The following is a 21638-nucleotide window of genomic DNA, read 5'->3' as shown; positions in this document are numbered from 1 at the left end:
GGAGTGAATCTCAAAAGGGGGGCACTCCATAAAACAGTATGGGAATGATGCATTCAGGGGCGTACGAAGGGGGGTGCGGTGGGTGCGGGCCGCTCCGGGTGTCATCACTGAGGGGGATGAGAAAATGGCAAAAATACGTGTTTTAAACACATATTTTTGCCATTTTGTCAAGCCGGGGGTGACAAGAAATGTTCCGCCCCAGGTACCACCTGACCTTGCTTCGCCCCTGGATGCATTTACCTAAATAAGCTCATTTAAAGTAAGGAGCAATCAAAAGAGTAATACTTATAACTCAATATACTACTAAAAAAACACGTTGAACAAATGTAAGCACGGCACCTGTTGTGGACAAGTACTAAGCGCATATTTTAAAGACCTATAAGCGAGGGAGCATATACCAACAGGGTATTTAGATATTTCTACTTCATTTTACAAAAAAATCCGTGGTGCAATGTTTAATTATACAAATCTGAGGCTCTCACATCATGGACATCATTTGGAGGTCGCAGCTGTGCCCCCTGGCTTGCTCCTTGTGATGCTTGGCACTGACTTTGCGACACCTGGCATCAAAGGTGGCAAAATCAGTGCCAGGAACACAGGGTGTCTCTGCAATCGTTATTTTGGGATCATTTTTCATTATACTAATAGTTAATAATATTCTGTTATTCACTATTAATGCCATAAAAATGGAAAACGAGACCTTTGGTGGCAACTGTGGTAAGTAAAAATGGCTTTAAATGGATGTTATTTGTGTTTGAGGGTGAAAGTGGGTTTGTGCGAGAATGAGTGTGTGTATCTGTATACATATGTCTGTGTAAGCATGCATGTGTGAGTGTGAGTAAAACTGAGTGAGAGTCAGTGACAGGTAGTGAAAGAGATTATTTGAGACTGAGGTGCAGATTTACTATTCTTTAACACAAGGCAATGCTGCACCGGTTGTGCACTGCCTTGCGTCGAATGGAAAGAGATAAAATGAACCATATCTACCAATAAATGGTGTATATTTTTCTCTCCTTTTCAACTGGTGCACTTTTGGCAGCAAGGCTCATGCACCTACCATTGCACCATAGTGCAAGGGTGTGCGCGTTCTCTAAAGGATATATTTTGTACTTGAACGAGTCCCTTCTAGAACAAAGACCACTTTAAGGCTTTTCCCTCTTTGCGTATGTGCTGTATAAACCAGTGCACATGCAAAGTTACAAAAAAAACGAGGAGCACTGAAAGATTTTGGTGTGACGCAAGCACAGTGCAAGCGTTAGTAAACCTGGGCCTTAAGTGTCAGTGAGTTTGAACGAGATTAAGAGTGAATGCAAGTGCATAATCGAGAACGAATAGGAATAAGCGTAAGGGGGTGTAAAAGTGACAGTGTGATGTTAGGGTTATGTGGCCTGCTTTGCTGGAAACAATCAGGGTCATATGATGGCACTTCCTGTAATGTCATAAATCAAAGAGTATTTGTTGTCACTTCCACAATCCCTGGCATGTTGATGTATCAACAACAAATGTCTCACATACCTTTAGAGGCAAAACACTTGGCAGCTTTGTAAAGAATGTCTGGAATTGATTGCAGATGGTAGTCCAAAGATTGCTTGGCATGTCCATGGGAAGAGCTTCCATAAAAGTAGCTATGTTTTCCAAGCACCGCAACATGGCGCCACCTGCTGGTAAATTCTTTTTGTTATTCAGACCCTAAGAAAAGAGGAAAATAATCCACATTTTCAGGCAATGGTATTAATATTTATAACTTGTTGTCATATTATGCACAATACCACACTTTTGCTATTTCTAAATGCTTAAGTAACTGGTGTTACTATTAGCCAGTTTAAGATACTCGATTTACCTTCAAAGGCTGGAACGCTGAGTTTTCATCTTGGAAATCGAACTTGTGATGGGTGACTATTCAACTCACTAAGCCATTCTGTTGACTGTTGTACACTCATGGCTCTAACACAAAGGGTAGCATTGTAACCTCCCGATAAATTATACTGATACACAAATATCAAAGCATTAAACTGCACTTAACATTCTATGTCAGTGTGGAACTGTGATAATGATATGCCTGTCATCAATTGTCAGCAAGAGGTCTTTTAGTATCCATGTCTAGATTGCTCATCATGAACAAAATCTAAAACATCTTTCCTATAAGGGTTGGTACATTTTAACCAGCATAAGAACATTGGAATATTGAGAGCTCCATTGTAGAAAGTGAAGTCCGTCTTCTACTGGCTGGTAGAAACCCGGAGAGCAACATTCCAATGTTATTTTCAGCTGTTGCTGTGAACAAAGGCCTCTCGGAGTCTAAGGGGATTTAAACTCCCTTGGGCTCTGAGAGGCCTTTGTTTGTTACAAATTACAATATTCTGTCCTCTAGGGGCGGAATGTTCAAATATCCTTAGAGCCCCCTGTAGCGGGCTCTAAAGGCCATTAAAGGCATGATCCCTTTAACACTGTAGCGGGCTTTAAGTCGTTGGTAGAGCCCACTACAGAGGGCTCTAAGGCTACATTAACTCTGTTGCGATGCTTAAGAGAGCAACCCCTTCAGTAGGATACCACCATCTTGAAAGGTCATTAGGGGACCATGTTTGCCGTTCTGGACTTTTGTGTGAAAGCCTAATACATTTTGGATGTGGTAGTCTTGTTTTGCCTCCATCAAAATAATTAGACTAATGCATCTCAAATCAATGATTTGTAGGTAAAAATTTTCAGGACTGGAGATAGTGATCATCATGACCTGAAGTAAGGTGGTCATCCTATTCTTCAGGCTTGGTCACAAAAATAGAATCCAGAAAGTCCGGCATTAGGTTAAAACAAGTCCTACTTACTTCTGGTTTGTTGAAGAATCTTTCTGTTACAGGAACCATGGTTAGGCTAACGTTGCCAAGGGACGTCTGAATATTTGAATATGTCCTGGTTAATTCTTGTTTGCCAAATAATATCAGTCAATTCTGAAAGGAATGGACTCCTCGCAGAACTAAAAATCACATGAATGTTTCCCATACAGAAAATTAGTAAATTCACTGCATGTGAAATTTCCATGGTATTGCATGTGGATGCTCTAACCAATGAAGGAAGATTCTCCTTGACATTGATAACATACACATAAAAATGTGTTATTTTTTGATCTGATGTATTACAAGGAAGCTGACGCTTACACATGCAGACACTATTGGTCCAGGGATAAGGTCTGAATATATTCACTGACAGAACACCATGAATATAAAAAAGAGGCCAATGTGTTCCGCGATGATGCACGTTCGGAGGCCAAGATTTCTTCACAATTTATTAAATGTCAGCATTGCTTTCCCACCAGTTGCGCTTAAAAGGAAGAAAAAACAATTGCGCGCAATGTGTAATACAATGTCCATCACCGCTCCATAGTAGACATGGAGAAAAAAGACTGCGACAGTTTGTCAATTTAACATGCCCATTTTTGAAATTACGCTAAATAACAGTATTACATTTCCCTTATTTCCCAAACACAGACATCAAAATTCATATTATTAATGGAATTAATTGGGACTTACTGTACCAGGTAATGCATGCCCTAGTAGTGAACTCAGCAGATGATAAGCTGTTAGGAACGTATTGTGCTGATGTGTTTATTTCTTCCCATAAAACAGGGCTAGCTGTTCACGTTACATAGTTGTCACAGTTAAAAAAAATATGTAACGTTGTGGACCACTAAGTATTGCAATTTTGCACGCCCCCTAAATTTAAATATTCATAATTATGAGTGAAATGAGTGGCACATATTGTGCCTCGGTGTGAAGTTACAAATGGCAGATATGGGAATATTTATGTTGTTTTCTTAAAAGTGAAAAGACTATTGTTAATCTTATATGTGTTCGTGGGGAAATATCCCAATGGTCCTACCTGGAAGACAATATAAGGACAAGAGAGGGCCCCTGACAAGGTGAATAGGGAGAAGCGAACCAGTGGACAAACCAATCAAACTGAAGCAAGCAATCGCTTGTGCATAAAATGTATCCTATAAAAACAAAAACAAAAACAGCAACATCTTCACAACTGGATTCAGTCATACCCACTCGTAGGACACATACAGACCAAACATTAAAAACATTAATATACAATTACACTCATACTCCAGTGCAGTATCAATTGGCCAATATCCTATTGGCATCAATAAATATACATGTAGCTTCAAATTGAATTGGTCTGACTTATGTATTTAAATATTTAGAGAATTATTCTTGCTTTAAATTTTACGGAGAAGCGTTTTTTTGCTTACATTTGATTGTTTTTTCCTAACCGGCAGACTCCAGACACAATTGTGACTTCTCATCTTTTGCAAATGGGATTCCTCAGTAATAAGGCATATGGTCCTAGAGTGAAATCGGGACCTGGTGTTACCTATAGCCCTGGTACCAGTAAATAGTCGTGGCTCCTCGAGGGAGTACTGCGGGGTGGTGGGGCAGGGCGGGGGAGGGGCAGGTTGGGGGGTAGTAAACTCCGGCATACGGCCGAACCGAGTTAAGTACATAAATAAATAAATACATAAATAAAACAAATTACATCGTGCGCGCTGCCGGAGTTTACTATCCCCCACCCTGCCCATTCTCTGCCCCGCCCCCACCGCCCAGCATCACTCCCTCGAGGAGCCGCCACTGCCAGTAACACAGATTGTGGCATTACTAACCCTTAAATTCAAGTCACTCATAATGTGGGCCTCAGAGCTTGTTGGAATTTCAACATTTCTCATCTCTTTAGCTCAATCCTACCTCCAATAGTTGACTCAGGGCAGCGATGGAACTCAGCTCACTGAAATCCATGAGTGAGCTGGCTAATGTTCGTAAAAAACTTCCATCTGGAAAAGAAAGCACCAGAGTCAGCTATAATTCGTATGGTGTTCGGTGATGCTTGAAAGAGGCTCATTTTGGGACAGCTCATTACCTTTGATGTTGCTCTGAAACAGCTGTGTAAGGATTCCATTGGGAGCCAGCTGATGGAAAATACAGCGGAGAAACTGTTTTGCCACACCTGCAGCATTGCCAGGAATCATCATGCTTAATTGGAAAGAAAATAACATGTAGTGATTGTTTTTAAAAGAACACCAAATACGTAACTTAATTGTATCCTAGAAGATTTTGAAAATTACATGCTTAAACATGTGGATACTGCGCAAATAATACAAATATACATACAAATAAATACCTGTGCTGTGGTTTAAAGTAAACAGAGCTTCATTTAAATACATCTGGGTAGTAATATAGATTCAAAATTACCTCCATTTTCTGTTTGATCAACATTCTAGTAACTGTCTTTTTATCATAAAATAGTGAAAATATTAAATAATATTTTCACATCTTATAAAGCAGATTGGACATGAATTGCTCATGATTGGCGAGATCCGCACATTCTTCTAAGCATGGGCGAATTTTGCGAATCTGGCGTTCGCGAATTTGCGTATTTGCGAACTCGCAATCCGCAAAATTCGCGAACTCTCGCGAATTTGCGGATTTTTTTTTGTGTGTTCCCAAGGGTTTCTACCAGTTCGCGAGGGTTTTGTACCAGTTCGCAATTGCGAACTTACTTGTCGGCTCGCAACGGTCGCGACTTTGTTGTTTCTACGTCTGGTTCATCATCACAGGTTCACAGCACCCTCTGTTTCACCACTGCCACCCTCTGATTCACCCATGCCACCCTCTGGTACATTACTGCCACCCTCTGATTCACCACTGTAGATTATGGGGGGGGGAAAGCAAGCACACCTGCCCCTGCTTCAACTGACATGAATTAATTTGGGGTTGATTAATGTGTCACTGCATTTAAACTTCCTGTCTGGCACCTGCTTCCTTATCTGTAATTTCTTTCTGTTGCAGTGCATTTTTTTTTCCCAGGACCTTTGTGGCCTACTTGTAGCTATTCTATGAGCCTGCTGTGAGGGTCAGAACAGGGTCATAGAATAGTTGCAAGTAGGCAACTGAACTCTGGAGGGGCCCCTCAGGAAGCACTACAGGGAATGGTTACTATGATGAGTTTGAACTTTGCACCTGCTGAGTGCTTTCAGTTTTGCAAAACTCGTTTTTCTGCAGAACAGCAACTGTAATGCCCCAAACAAACGTAGGCAACTGAACTCTGGAGGGGCCCCTCAGGAAGCACTACAGGGAATGGTTACTAATGATGAGTGAACTTTTGCACCTGCTGATTGCTTTCAGTTTTGCAAAACTCGTTTTTCTGCAGAACAGCAACTGTAATGCCCCAAACAAACGTACTTGTGAAAGTTGATTTCTAATCCAAAAGTGATCCAAAGAAAGTCAAAAAGGCCTCAAATCCAAAAAAGTGCAGGCAAATGTCAACCTGAGGAGTTATTCTGATAAAAATCATCATTTTCAGAAGGTTTATGCTGCTTGCTGGTGGATTTCTTGTGCAGAATTGCAAATTTTGTAATTTCGCGAGTGCAAGATTGTTGCTGCCCGCCGCATCTACATGTTCGCAATTGCGAACTCTTGCGATGCGTCGCCAAACTCCCGCGGGATCCCGCAGCAAGATCCAAAATGGCACAGCACTCGCAAAATATGGAGAAAAACAACTCGGCAAACGCTGAATGACGGTAAGTGAACGCCGCACGCCGCAATATTGTATCACCAAGCAAAAAAATCCGCTGCGTGCGTATTTGCAGATTTTCGGTAAATTCGCGAGAGTTTGCGGATTGCTAATTTACCGAAAATCCACAAAATCCGCGAGCGGAACGGATTTTCCACCCATGCTTACTTTCTTCACAGGGTTTTGGCATAGTTGAATGAACAAAAATCCTGAATAAAACACATATAGTTAATAATAGATTGAATATTGTTCTCAAAACCATCATTTGCCTAATAAGATTGAGATTTTAAGCTACTTAGAACTTGGAGGCTGTAACAATAAATGCTTGAGGGGCATCTAGCACACTGATTGGTGCCTCTTTAGTCCTTTTCAAACAGCACGTATTGAGATACCCGGAGGAGAACATTAGGATGTACAACTATCTCCAATTACAGTCAATTGACGTCTTCTGTTTGCATTCTTGAAAGCAACAACACCAACAAGGAAAGGAATAATTTACACCAGTAACACTCATTTATTTTTAGAAGGTCCCTTCCCCACTATCAACCTAAGACCCACACTGCCCACCTCAAGACCTTCTTTATCATCATCCATGCTAGAACAGTCACCAACAAGGTAACGGCCGTAAGCAAAGTCCATAACTCTCACAATCTCAAAATTATTGGGATCACTCAAATTTGAGTGGCCCGCAGAAATGCTAGTAACATATGGTATCCCAACTGGTATAATTTAGAGACAATTAGTTAACACCTTCGATGCTCATGACGAGCTCAGCTCGTCATGAGGTACACCTCTCGTACACTCATGACAAGCTGAGCTCGTCATGAACAATGGGAATAATTCAAAGTCAGCACAGGAGGGGAATACCATCAGCCTTGATGGTGTTAAGATATGTATGAAACATTATCACAAGGAGATAAGGAGCCTCTTTTGGTATTTCACCTATGTGCGCATTGCATCATATTTAATGTAGGAGTACAAACGGTAAAAAACACAAATCAAAAGAAATAATTTTGCAGTTATTACAGCACTGCAAGGAGCCATGTAACACAATTGTTGATAACCCAAATTGTACTTGGTGCTCAGTGCGAGTGGGTGAGAGGCATGGTAGCGACACAAGTGACAATAATAAGCGACGGCGGTGCAGGTGACTAGTGATAAATACATACAATGAGTGAAGGACACACAGTATGGCTCCACATTTGTTTGAAAATGACTTCGATATGATAATGCAGGTATTGTTTCAGGAACCATATAGTCTGGAGCGGCTATGTTCGTGCTGAACGGTCGACGGCGTTTCGATCCTTTTCAAACCAGGATCATCATCAGGACTTGGGTGGGGTGCAGTGCGAGGGCAGCGTGAGTCTAATGCCCGGTCCACAGGTTCATCAAAATCCGATACTGGGAAGCCAAAGCTGGTGGGATATCCAGTCGGCAAGGGAGGTAACCGGTCAAGCGATCCGGTGCTGGAACTATGAAACCGATCCAGGAGGTGATCGGCGAGCGGGGAATGAATCTCCAAGCGGCAAGGACTTCGCGTGGAAATGAATCCGAGCTTGCGTTGCCAAGAAATGCTGGCATCTTAGAAGATCCAGCTCCTCCTGACTAAGCAACAGAACAACTGAGGCTAGTGTCATCATTCATTCCTGATGTCCAAGTCCAAAACCTCGATTTCGTTGAGCAATGCACCATTAAACATAAGCATAAGCCATAGGCATATTGTCACATTTTCATAGAAGCAATACCTTGCTTGCAAAGCAGTCACCCCACCTTTGCCCCAGACCTAATCGATCGACTCAATAAAATACAATCCTTTGGCTAAACCACCAAATACTACATTGCCTCAATACCAAAGACACCTTGGTGACCAGTACTACTTTGTTCATGTTACCAGCCACACATACACCAAAAGTCACACATTTGATTTCATCTTCACTCTCAAACTGTATTAATCATCTGCAGATTTTGGAACAAGATTACAGCAGGAACCTTCCTCAAAATCTGCAAAATACGTATTGCACAAGATCCCTTGAAAACAGCTGAAGACTACCTGTGTGCTAATATCATCCAAGTTGGCAAAGCTATAGACACTACGCCGTGGTCCCCCGCACCAGAAAGACCAGATCTGGAGGCCGCTCCTTCTCCTTCCTCGCGGCCAAAGCATGGAACGCCCTTCCGCTCCACCTCAGACAGACAACATCGCTCCCCATCTTCGCAAGAAACCTCAAAACCTGGCTCTTCGACAGACCCCCTCCTTGATGGAATGGAACCTGCACCCCCCCACCCCCCCACCCCTAGCGCCTTGAGACCCTTACGGGTGAGTAGTCGCGCTTTAACAAACTCCTGATTGATTGATTGACACTATCACACAAGTAAACAAAAGAATAGGTAAGTAAGACAACAGCATGTAAAATAACTTCTTAAACCGCAACCTCAGCGTCATCAAAATAAACTTTTGACAATGTGAGCACAACCAAAGAAAGCAAGACACCCACAAAAAACAGACTAGTCTGCTGCATCTAGCAAAATGCAGCCTAAAACGCAATACAAGTGCCAAGAACTTCACTATAGTAAAGCCATAGAGCTCAATACATCCTCTCTAAATCCTTCCTAAGTGCTCTGCAACAATTTTGACAATTTAATGCCCATGAGTAAAGATTTTGGCTGAGAACATTTCCAATTCTTGGTACAAATTCCCACCAATCAAGGTTCGCTTTCCACCTTGGCCTTCATTGACTGTGGTGCTTCAGGGTGCAATAAGGATCAGAGATTCCATTAAAGACGTGGTATAGCAAAAAAGGAAATAGATATTCCTGAATCCATTGAAGGAATGGAGGGGAAATCTTTCATCTCCTGGGACATTTACTGTGAGATTGCTCATTTAGGAATTGTTTTGAATAATAGACATTTTAGACCGTTTAATTGGACCACATTGAAACTCCAACTTTTCACATTGTGCTTGGTACACCCTAACTACAAAAACATAACCCTACTGTTGATTGGCAAAAGCAAACCATCAACCTTTTTCCCCAAGATTGCCATAAGAGCTGTCTTCCTTAGAAAGGATTAGAGTGTACACTTCCCTTAATTTGTTGTCAAGCACAAAAGCAGAAGGAATCACTTCAGATATCAGAGGCACCTTAGGACTTTTAAGATGGTTTTAGAAAAAGGAGGCGCAGATCAACCGTGCCCCACATTGTCTATATGGCTGCTCTATTGAGTTAATCTCATTAGCAAGGATTCGTCATGGGTGCATATATCCTTTAAAAGATTGACATGGTAAGATCCTACAAAAATATGTATTGGAAAAACAACAGAAGGGGTTCATTCGTCATTTCACCTGTGGGAGAACAAGTTTTCTTCACCTGCTCAGACTGTGTATAGACTACAGAGAAAGTAAGGACTGATTTATAGTTTGGCAGAGACAGAATTCTGTTGCAGCAGTGACAGAATGCCATCACCTCCAAATGGAAGATGCGCCCATCTGATTTACAGACATGTGGACCTTAAATATGTCATCAATAGAAACCACTTCCTCTCCATCTCTGACATACTCCTCAGATGGCAGATGGAGTAAACGCCATCAAAGGTTTTGCAATTTAACTGCCCCCCCCCCGCCCCCCAATTTGGAGTGGTGGGCAAATGGTTAGTTTTTGCTGCCCCCTACTGCCATGTGGTAAGAGGCAGTGTAAACTGTTAGATAACACCCCATACTATGGGATAGAAGTCTCATTGTGTGGAGGCCATTGGATTTTGCATTTTCAGAAGCTATATACTACTTTGGGATTTGGTCTTTTGAAAATACAAAAACATGTTACATTTTTGAAATTTGGTAAGGTGCCATCAAACTTTTAATATATTGACAGGAGCCACAGTGATGGCAGCTCCTGGTAAAAGAGTTCCACTGAGCCTGTGGACATCCATACATTTGGCAGGTGAGGACCCTTGTTATTTTGAGAATAAAGTACCCCACCATGCCAAATGATTTACCTCCATCTGCTTTAGTCAAACCCAGGTCTTAAATGCCATCACACAGCCGAAATAAGTTACTCTAACCATTGATATCCATACTATCAGATCAAAGTCGCCAAGATCTTTTCTAACATTGATCTTTGTGGAGCCAACAATTTAGTTGAGGTTCCCAGCGGCTGGTGTGTTGATAGAGTGGCGAGGCAGGGGGATGGAAAGATGACGAGACAAATTTAAATAAACTAACTGCATTATCTGCTGTATCGCGCTCCTCTCCACTGCAGACACAGGCACAGGCTCCCGGAGTCCCCTTCGGCCAATCCTGATGCTGCTCTCATGCTGCTGAAAGCAACATCAGAATTGGCCTGAGAAACAATGATTTCTGCTCTCAATTAGACAGGGAGCCTGTGTCTGCTCTCTCCAACCCGGCAATGCAGCTCGAGTTGCAGAGCACCACAGTGCACATGACGGTTTGGCTGTCCTGAGATGGCCTACCAAACCATCATGTGCACAGAATAGCAGTGCAACTACTCTTCCACCTTTTGTCATCCCCCTGGCCCTGCCCCAAGCCTCGGCTCTGAGAACAAAAATAAAACGTGAATAAAAAAGGATATACTATCATTTTATTTTTATTTTTTTGGCTGATGGCAGGTGGGGTAATGCTACTACACCTTAGCGGAGGAGTCACCGCTGGTAGAGATGTGATCAAGAGAAGAATAGAAGACTGTGTTTAGTATGTGATACTTACACTTTGTATCACTTTTATATCTCAATGATATTCTGATCTTTTCTCAAAATATAGAACATTGTATGCAAATCAAGGAAGTGTTAAGAAGATTTTCTCCTTGTCTGTTTTAGGTGCTGAAAGTTGCGTTATAGGGGTACTCTATCTCAGAGAAAGACTGGATTTGGAAAAGGTTATGGCAGTATCTGATTGGGCCGCTACCTCAAACTCTCAAAGATGTTTAGACACTTTTGGGGGTCCATAACTTCTATAGGCATTTTGTCAAATATTTTTCTGACATTGTACTTCCTGTTTCGAAACTCACCTAAAATGAGGCTCAGGTTCATTGGGGTTAGAGATTGAATAGAAAAACTTTAAAAAAATTACTAAAGCACCAATTCTCAGACAACTGGAGAGTAACTTGCCATTCCTTAGGGAGGCAGACTCTTCCTCCATTTCCATTGGGGTGGTTCTGTCACAGAAACATCCTGAAACTGATGACAATCAAATGCTGTGTGAAGTTACTCTCAAGCTTTAACATCAGAAGAAATCAACTACACCGTTCATGACCAACAACTCTTTGAGATAAAGGAAGCTCTCTCACATGGGAGATATTACCTAGAAGACGTTCCCCATCATATTGCTATCCGGCAGGGTCAGACTGGGAACCCCTAGCACAGATTACAAAAATATGAGGTGCCTCAAATCCATGAAATGTATGAATCCTAGACATTGAAGTTGTTCTCTGTACTTTTCTAGGTTTGACCACGAGGTTAGTTAGAGATCAGAAAATACGAATGGAAAAGCAAATCTAGACGAGAAGAAAAACCTTCAGCCTATCAGCAGCCCTCAAGCCATTTTAGCCATTTAGAGCAACCTATCAAAAACTGATCAAGGATTTGTTCAACAATGTAGGAACATGGAATATTGTTTGGGTTGGGCAAACACCTCAAATAATTGGGCCACCACCTAGTAGATGTCACAACATTTGAATAAAATAAAGCTGTTCTAGGGAACATGACACACAGCAGTTAGACATAAATCAAAGGCAATGTGTGAAGTATTTAAGAAGTACATAAACACGAGGAAAACACACAAACAAAACCACAACTAATTTTAATATGAAGAGAAACTAATCAGGATTAAAATAGTACCAAAATGACAAGAATCAATTTGGGGAGCCTGCAGTATGAGACTTTAAATAAATTAGAGTGAAAAAGTACCAAGGCAAATGAACCACCCAATGTAAGTGGATTGTTCCTGCTGAAATTCTAGTAGCAAAAAATGATAGAAAAGGTTTTAAAGCCCTACTTCAGAAAATAACTTTGCTACTTTCTTGAAGAAAAATGCTGAAATGTCTTCCAAGTCCTATAGAAGAATGGGAATTGCAAATTTTTGGGAAGGAAAGTCCTCTTCGTGTGGGACGCCATTGAAACCGTAGCCACCACCATGGAACCAAAGGCTAGATAGTTGAAGAAAGGTTGGTCTAGCTGGCGCTCTGGAGCATTTCAAGTTTATTGCTGAATATGTTCTATTCTAAGTTCTGACTTGTGGGTACCTCTAGAGATCTAGAGGAAGCGTTTTCAAACTTTTCTAGACTTTCTTATGGTTCCAAAACACCCACAGGAATTGACTTCTAAGGCCCCCAGGACTTAGGTCAGGCACTTAGAGACGTTTGGGTTGTCAGACAGAGACAAACAGCAAAATCCATTTTCAGTTTAGTTGCCACAGGTCCACTGGGACTTTTCCAAGGAATGCAATCTTCAGCTTTTTTATGTTCCTGAAGCCACCCAGGAAATTCACATTATGATCCCTAGAAATCTTTCTGTCCTTGAATTTCAAGTGGAAGGCAGTCCAGTCTTTTCAGGTCCTTCTCACAGGTTGCAGATGCCAAGTGTAGCAGGGTCAGTCTGCCTGGTATCCTTTCACAAGTCCAACACTGTTCTGAGGAAGGCTGGGTGAGGGTCCAGCTTTGTAGGGTATGACTAAAATAGCAAACTGGATGATGACAAATTAATTGACTTTAAATTCTTCCAAGACTGAATTGTTATTTATCAGTGACTCTTCCAGTTGGAATTCTGATTGGTGGCCTACATGTCTTGGTCCTCTACCTCCTCCCTCACTTTTTTAACATAGAATCTTGTCATCATTTTTTCTACTAATCTTGCTTTTCAGGACAAATATTTCAAAAATATTTTTCTCCTGCTTATTCCTCGAAAGGTCACTAGGAGGGTCATTCAGCAAATTCATAAAGATTTGAGGAAACCATGATACAAATATCCATTGTATTAAGCCTTGAAAATCGTCTTCCTTGGTCTCCTCCTTAAACAACCTCTCATTCTTTAGTCCAAAAAGAACACGCCGTGAGGCTTTTGTTGACACCCAAGAAATAGGAGCCATTTTACCAACACTGAGTCAGCTTGCACTGGCTACCATTGGAGAAAAGATGCATCTTCAAAGCCTTTAGTCTGTTACACTGTGCTGTTTTGATCTGGGTCCCACATGCCTCAAGGACATGTTTCATAGATAACATATTAACTACTTTGGACATAGCTTTTAGAAAACATCGGAAAGCATTCCTGCTTTCCACTTAATCCTCCTTACTCATCATGTATTGAGAATATCATGCAACGGCACCAGGAGACGCAGTTGGAGTAGCTGCTCCTCTCTAAAATGCATATAGACTAACAATGGGGAGAGCAAGGGATCGTGTTCACCGTAGGTGAACGGAGAGTACTCCTGTTCCCCTGGTAAAGGACTAGATAAACAAAAAGAGGAGTACCACCATAAAGAATCAAGAGAATTCCTAATGGGGTGTGTGACTGACAAAAGGAAAGAATTTATCCTTTTGTTAAAAACCCCTCACTCACCAGCCTAGTGGTGACATGCTTCATCATCGGGGCCCACCCTGGTGGCCTAGCGTCACCAGGGTGTGCTACAACACCTGAAATACAGTGGAGCGTGGTTGTGAGTGTAAGTGCAAAAAAAGGTGTGTTAAAAATTGTCCTGGTTTAACTTAGTGGGAAGATACATTTTATTTACGAGCAACTGGACAATATTAAAAAAGTGGTGAGATACTATGGGGGTAACTTTACACGAGAACTTAGCATGAGGTCCTCAGATAGCTAGATCCCGGTTAAAGTTTGCCCAAATGTCGGGGGCAATTCTGAAGGTCGTGAATACATCAACCTTTAAACCCATTAGTCCAGCTGTGGAGATGTACAAAACTCAAGCCAAAGTGGCCGCATCCTATGGCGGTGAGCTGTGGGATCATAAAGCCGGGACAGAACTTGTCAGGGTAGAAAATAACTTCCTCAGACGCCTTTTGGTTCTCCCTCAAGGTACACCCTTGCTACTTCTAAGATTAGATCTGGGGCTCCCCTCAATAGGGGATGAATTGGAACTAAAACCACTGAGGTATTGGCACAGGCTCTGGTCCACTAGTGAACTTGCCCACTACAGGGAAGGCCTTAAGCACGTTATGAATCTCAACCAGCGTGACAGAATCCCGTGGTTGGCTTTCGTCCAAAGAGAACTCTATCATCTAGAACTTCCTGAGTTATGGGAGGTTCCTGAAAGAGGTTGCCAAAGGGTGCCGCGCAAAAGGCTGGTTGAAATATCAAAGGAGAAAAGTCTAGTCTCTCTTGTGTGTGCATCCAAAGTTGGCACCCTAACAGAACAATTTCTGGACTCCAAAAATTCTTATCATTTTGAAGGTTTTATGGACATTATATTTCCTATTTTGGCAAATAAACTGTTCATTCAATGGAGGCTAGGCACCCTTCCCCTCAAAACTTTCACCTGTAAATGGACAGTGCGGGATGATAAAATCTGCCCTGGGTGCAATAAGAATGACGAGGAAGAAACTCACGTTTTTTTTTTTTGCCCTGCCTACACTAGACCGAGGAAATATTGGCTAGTGCCATTGTGTAGGAATTTGGGCATAAGAAACTATTTACACTCATACAGAATTCTGAAAACAAGTACCCTGCCCCATATAGTTTTTGCAGTTGCTAAGTTTTTAATGGCCATGTGGCAGACAAGGGGAAAAATACTAAAAGATTGATTTTCTGTAAAAAGTGTTATGAACTGTAATGAAATAGTGTTAATCGCCTCCTCATGCCGAGACCCTACAGGGAATTGAACTACTTGTGAAATGCACCCTGCCATGTTTTTATTGTGTGTCTGATGTGTTTTAAATGTCTTAAATGTTTTGATGAATCTTTTATGGTCTCAAATGGCCGAAATAAAGAATTTTTGGATTGGATTGGATTGGCAATTATAAAGTATGTCGAGTCGACAATACTCATTGGACTGCACCGTTCATTGATTCGTTGTGTGATCACTGTGCCATGAAAAATCAAAGACAGCTTTTAGTATAAAGCATTTGACATTTGAACAATGGTTTAAAGTGGGTACATGAAATCGTACATGCAGGCTGAATATCACTATCTGGGGACAGAAACTGAGGCACTCCAATGGCAATTAGAGTTGTGCATCATTTCAACTTACACAATATGGAAAGCTGAGGACCACTCTCCATGTAACTTCAAAGTGTTTAATGGAAATTCTTGGAAATTGCTTTTGGCGTACGCAGAGCTACTCCAGTTAGTGGCATCCACTTTAAGCCATTTGATTGGAATTAAAGTTTGTTACCTGAGATTTGTTATCACAGTGTATAGGTTAACAATATGTGAGCTGGTACACAATGGTACAAATACAGGCACAAAGACAAAATCGCGTTTACACCTCTTGAAAAAACAATGGAATATGAACAGGAAGTTAGAATATGAATTACATAAAGACTTTTTTGTAAAGCAGTTAATCATGCATGCAGAATGACAATTCAAAATATCTGATGGTAATGACAACAAGACCGAGCCAATTCTGCACTTTGCAAGTTGGAGCCTCCTGGTTGTTTGCCAGTGCTGGGTTGTATATGCCATGTGCGTGTTTTTGGCCTATTTCACTACCTTCGTCACATATTCCTAAATTATATTTGTAATCAGTGTTTTTGTTGTTAGCAACTTTAGATCTCAGTGAGTTGTGGTATTGGTTAATAGTTTCCACATTCAATGATATTTGTTATCAATGATCATATGTGTTGATTAACTCCATAAAACAAGATGAATAAAGTTGATGTGTGACTGGTTAGGGTATGATGCACAACTTGAAAACAACATTTTATAAATTGGGAATTTGATATACTTTTGAAGATCTTATACTTATTTTGGCAATGCGAAAGAGAAATTATCTATTTATAACGTTTTTTTCTAAAATTGATAGATTAACATATGTATATTTTCCAATAATAATAATCTTGAAACTAGAGTTTGAGAAAATTGAAATTGAAGCCAAAAATAAATTTTTTTTTAATTGGTTTATGTTTGGTGTGTAGTTGAATGGAACAGAGTTTTACAAAGTCCGCAAACTATTTTCTTCTGCTGCATATATTGGTTAGTAACATTTCTAACCTTTTACTCAAACTGCAGATTACTACAAAATTAAATGAGAGTACACCTGGAGACCATAGTCAGATTACATAGATTGCACCAGTGATAACTTGCACTGACACTTCATCATTACAAGGATTGCCCTGCTCTTAGTTCAATACTGTACTGACATATGCACACTATATTTGTTCAAATTGTCCAGAGCAAAAGAATAAGGGGCAGATGTATCAAGATTCGATTTTGCGATTTCTAAATAGCGATTTTCAAGGAATCGCTATTTAGAAATCGCAAAATGCAAAGTATGTACAAAATCGCTGTTTTTTAGAGATTTCTTATTTTTCCTTATTTGCGAATTCGCATTTTGCGAATTCGCAATTAAGGAATCTTTCTCATGCATTCCTATGGGCCAGGAGGCCCATAGGAATGATTGTGAAATAATTCTCAAATTGCGAATTCGCAATTTGCTAATCGTAATTTGATAATTATTTCAAGGGTGCAGGTTGTCTCAAAGACACCCTGCTGCACCCCTGAAATTTACATGTGTGTGCATGTGACGCACATACATGCCCTAGGGGCATGTGTGTGCGTCACATGCCACCATCAAAAATGCTAAATTGTGCATTTTTGAAAGACTTCGCAAATTACCATCAACTACAACTTGGTGGTAATTTGCGAATTCTTAAACATAAATCGCAATTCAAAAATGCTTTATACATAGCATTTAAGGAATCGCAAAATTGCGATTCCTTAAATGCTATGGCAAAATAAGGAATCGCAAATTTTTGCTATTTCTTATTTTGTGAATTTTTGATGCATGGCGAATTTCGGCCTTTGCGAGTCGCAAAAGGCTTGATACATCTGCCCCTAAGTTACTTATACTCCAGTAATGCTCCTCTAGTGGATACTGTAGATTCCTCAACTTGTGAATTTCCCTAGGTTCCATTTTGGTTTCAGAAACTCTTGCAATACGTCCTGTGTACTGATAGGTGGAACCTCGACCTCCGTTGTGGCACCATCACACATTCGTACATGACAATACGCAACCCCTTGCTCTAATGTCAGTTTAGTATTCAGAGATTCTGCACTCAATATTGTGGAGAGTAGTTAACAGAATTGATATTTCTTTAACACTGAACAAAAGCTACTTTTGGACCCTAATAATATCCAGAGGTTCACTACACAGAAGGTGAGAAGGTAGTAAGGCATCTGTAGGTAAATAAAGTATTAACCAGAACGGGCATTTGCAAAGGTAAAAAAAAAAGTATTCTTTTGTGGGATGCTTTTTACTGCAGATTCCTCACCTTGTGAATGGATACCAAAATTGCCTCTTCCATGGAGGTGAGTCTGGAGAACAAACTTCATATCAGCAAATCCTGCAGGACCAAGTGGGCAAAATGGCGCTCCCTGCAAAATTGTGGGTCAATGCAGTAGCCCTTGTATATACGAACAGATCCCTAAATGGATGCCTTGCAGATTTTCAAAACCAAAATAATCTGATCTAAAGGAGAATTTGATGTCTTAGTTCAGGTGGAATGAGCCTGAAGGCCATCTGAAGAATCCTTTTTGGTACTATACACTTTGATGCAGAGGATATTTAATTGCAACACTTTTTCTTTCTTTGCACCATTGAACCCAACTAACAACTCAACATCCACATGGTCGGTAGTCCTTGGTCCCATCAATGTAGAAACTAAAACCAGCACATGTATCCAAAAGGTTACTCCTCTTTAGATGGACATGGTGGAAATCTAAACCACATGGAAAGTTGACACCACTTTCAGTAGAACGGATGCACCCATCCTAAGTACCAAAAGGTAGCTTAGGGTGCAGGAACAGGCAGCTGCATGACCTCGTTCAGGGTCATGAACAAAAGAACATCGAGGAGCTTCAGTGTACTTCTTCTATTCTCCCTTAGCTTGTCTTTTGACTTGTCTTTTGAATTCATCACAGACATTCCGAATGATGGTGACCTCAACCAACTATTAGCTTGCCTCTTGTGTTCCATGACACACAGCTTGGCCTATTTCTTTCTTGATGGCCTTCAGATACTACAAGCAATACCTGTAGAATAACTTGTTAGTCATTGGGCACACGGTGCCATAACAGGACTATGTGTTGGTCCGTCACAGACATCCACTTCTGAGTCTGACACACATGGAATGGATTAAAACATGTGGCCTTTGTGGGTGACATCCATGCACTCTGCCAAAGTGAAGACATTCAGATTTTGGAGAAAAACTAAAATTAGTAGGAGTGGAGCCCTTGATCGGCACAGGAGCTTAGGTCAAAGCCCATGTGTTGCACCTTTATATAAAGCTGGGTCATAATTTCCAGAGGCAGGATAGAGTAGCACTGGAGGTCGATGTCACCACCTGTTGGCATACAGGAGCTATTGCAACATTGTCCATATCCAGTCTGGTGCCAGGAGAGATACACATGGTGAGGAATCTGAGGTTAGAGGTATCCACCAGACACACTCGTTTGTACCATCTAGCCAATCCACACATGCAGACTTGCCCCATGCTAATGCAATTTATGAAACCCAAAAATGTTGGCACAAAATTACATTGGCAGAGATGCAATAAGGTACCCACAGGGTATATAACTAAATGGTAAGGAGGAAGCAGGTAGACCACATGGACTTGGTAGTCTTTATCTACTTGGAAAATCTATATTTCGACTGAGGCAAACATTTCCCCAGAACATAGAGATTCTGGAATGAATATTTTAAAAATATTATTTGAAAATGTTGTGAATGTGGAATTCTACTTGAACTCTTCCTTTGATACATTACGTTTCTCTGTTGCCTTTGATAGTTAACCATAGGGCCAAGCAGGAAGCAGCACTATGAACTGTTGACATTCAGTCAACTTTCCTGTACTCAGGCCAAAATGTGAAGACCCTTTTTGAGGAGCAGCAGAATGGGGAACGCTCACATTTCTCTCCTGAACAATAAAAATAATGCTTACTTAGTTTTTGCATAGCGTTTATAACCGCAGTTTTGTAGCACCGTAAATAAAATATGTGACTAATACTTAATTCATGATATTCAGTCTACCGAATTCAGAAGGATGAACACCTAGGAAGTCTGAAGTGATGCAAATAACACACACTCTTATGAGCAGGAGGACAGTCTGACAAGAGCTTTAGAAATATGCATTACTCACCTTTCTGCTTGATTAGAAAAACTAGTACTTGACGCCAATCTAAAGTTAAAAACAAAGGAGAATACTTTACAAACCAGACAAATGTTTAAAGTCATCAGCTACTAATGTAAAATTCTGTGGAATGGTCGCACAAAGCATATTGTTCTTTACGACACACCGGGAGGTGTAAGTGCAGGATTGTGTTACAAACAATGGGCATTCTTGGATTTAACACTGAATTTCTTGCGCTAAGCAGGCAAAAGAAAAACATTCCTAACAACATGATATCTTTCCAGCAAGCTATCATCTAGGAAAGAAACTAGTGTCGCAGATTATTCATCAACACAAGAAAACTAAGGATATTTTTGGTGTAGACAGAATCAAAATACAAACTATTGGCTCTCGTCAGGAGGCGGCTTGCACCAGCTCATTTCTCCTGTTAGTGCCACCTAAAACAGAACCAACTACTAACCATGAAAGTGGGGAAAGAGTGTGGCATAATGGCCAGGGCTGCCGACTTCGGAGCTGGGGAACCAAGTTCTAGTCTCAGCGTCGGCTCAACATCATGTGAGTTTGGGCAAATCACGTAATCTCCCTGTGCCTACCATATATGAATGCGTACTTAACTGGTGCTCATGAAAAGCACCAGTGTTGATGATTATGTACCGTGCTGAGCACCTCACACCACTGGCTCAAATTAAGCACTGCACCAATGGCCTTATTTAGAGATGGGCGGCCACAAAAAATTCCCCTGCTTGTGGAGTAAATGTTAAATCTGGAGGTGCATCTTACAGTTCAATTTCTTACAGTGCACTGTCCCAGCCCAGCAGTGGAGAACATTCCACCTGTGCAGGATTAGAAATATTAGTTCCAGCCATAACCCATGGATTTCTACAGTGGTTTTCCTTACCAGTCATTAATATTTGGCATATCTAATATGCGTGGAATATATGAGCTGTGTAGTACGTGCAACACCTACCTTCCTACAGACTGCATGATGTCCAAGAGTAAAGGAGCAGCCAAGTCTGGGCTCAGGTGGATGAATGTTGAGAGTACCACAATCGCAAGACCTAGCGTTTCCTCGTCATATTCTTCAAGTATCGCTCCACAGTCATGGCACCTGAAATGACACAATACACTCATGAGTATTCTCCTTTGCAACCTTTCTGTTTCCTGGGTTATAGGTAGATCCTACAGGGGAAGCACCATGCTCAATGCGCAGCAACAACTGCATCTAGCGTAGAAAAAGAAGCTCAGATTTTAGAAGCATTAACTATTGCCTCATCGACCTGCAACGGCTTGTTGTATGGGGCATCTTGGGGGCTGATTCACTAAATCTGCATTAAACGTAGATTTAGGCACAGCGTAATCTGCATTACCCCATTTGTTGAATTTGGGATGAGTAGTTAATTCCCACACACTAACTTGAAACTTTTGCATAGTTGCATACCTAAACGTTACTTGGCACTAATGCTTAATTTGTAAAATGATAAGTGCCAGGGCCCTCATCAGGAGGCGACCACAGCTAGTACCACCCATTGCCACTGCCAGCACTGCCAATGACAGTACCTTCACAAATGTGACAATTTAGACTGCATGAGAACCCCAGATCTATACGAATGGCTTGGGCAACAGGTATTTGGTTGTTTTTCAATTTATATTGGATTAATAAACAACTGTTGTTCCGCTCATCTCTAAATTACACAAACAGCGTCGCCATGTGGCAGTTATAATAATTGCCGGATTTGACAATTAAGTGCCGGTGCCAAGTACCGAAAACCA

At 41.1% G+C, this 21638-nt stretch overlaps 1 protein-coding gene across 1 annotated transcript in view; it reads right to left on the bottom strand.

Moving 5' to 3' along the window:
* The window catches only part of UNC79 (unc-79 subunit of NALCN channel complex), a 644685-nt gene that overhangs the window by 143132 nt on the left and 479915 nt on the right, over positions 1–21638 (bottom strand). The window contains exons 37-41 of the mRNA XM_086937713.1: positions 20836–20976; positions 19878–19916; positions 4912–5024; positions 4740–4825; positions 1516–1689 (exon numbers count right to left, since the gene is read on the bottom strand). Coding sequence (XP_086793839.1) covers positions 1516–1689; positions 4740–4825; positions 4912–5024; positions 19878–19916; positions 20836–20976 — 553 coding nt within the window. The remainder of the gene's footprint in view (positions 1–1515; positions 1690–4739; positions 4826–4911; positions 5025–19877; positions 19917–20835; positions 20977–21638) is intronic.

Source organism: Lissotriton vulgaris, chromosome 9 (genome assembly GCF_964263255.1).
Source record: "Lissotriton vulgaris chromosome 9, aLisVul1.2, whole genome shotgun sequence".
Taxonomy (NCBI): Eukaryota; Metazoa; Chordata; class Amphibia; order Caudata; family Salamandridae; genus Lissotriton; species Lissotriton vulgaris.
This window is presented reverse-complemented; position numbering and strand designations above follow the sequence as displayed.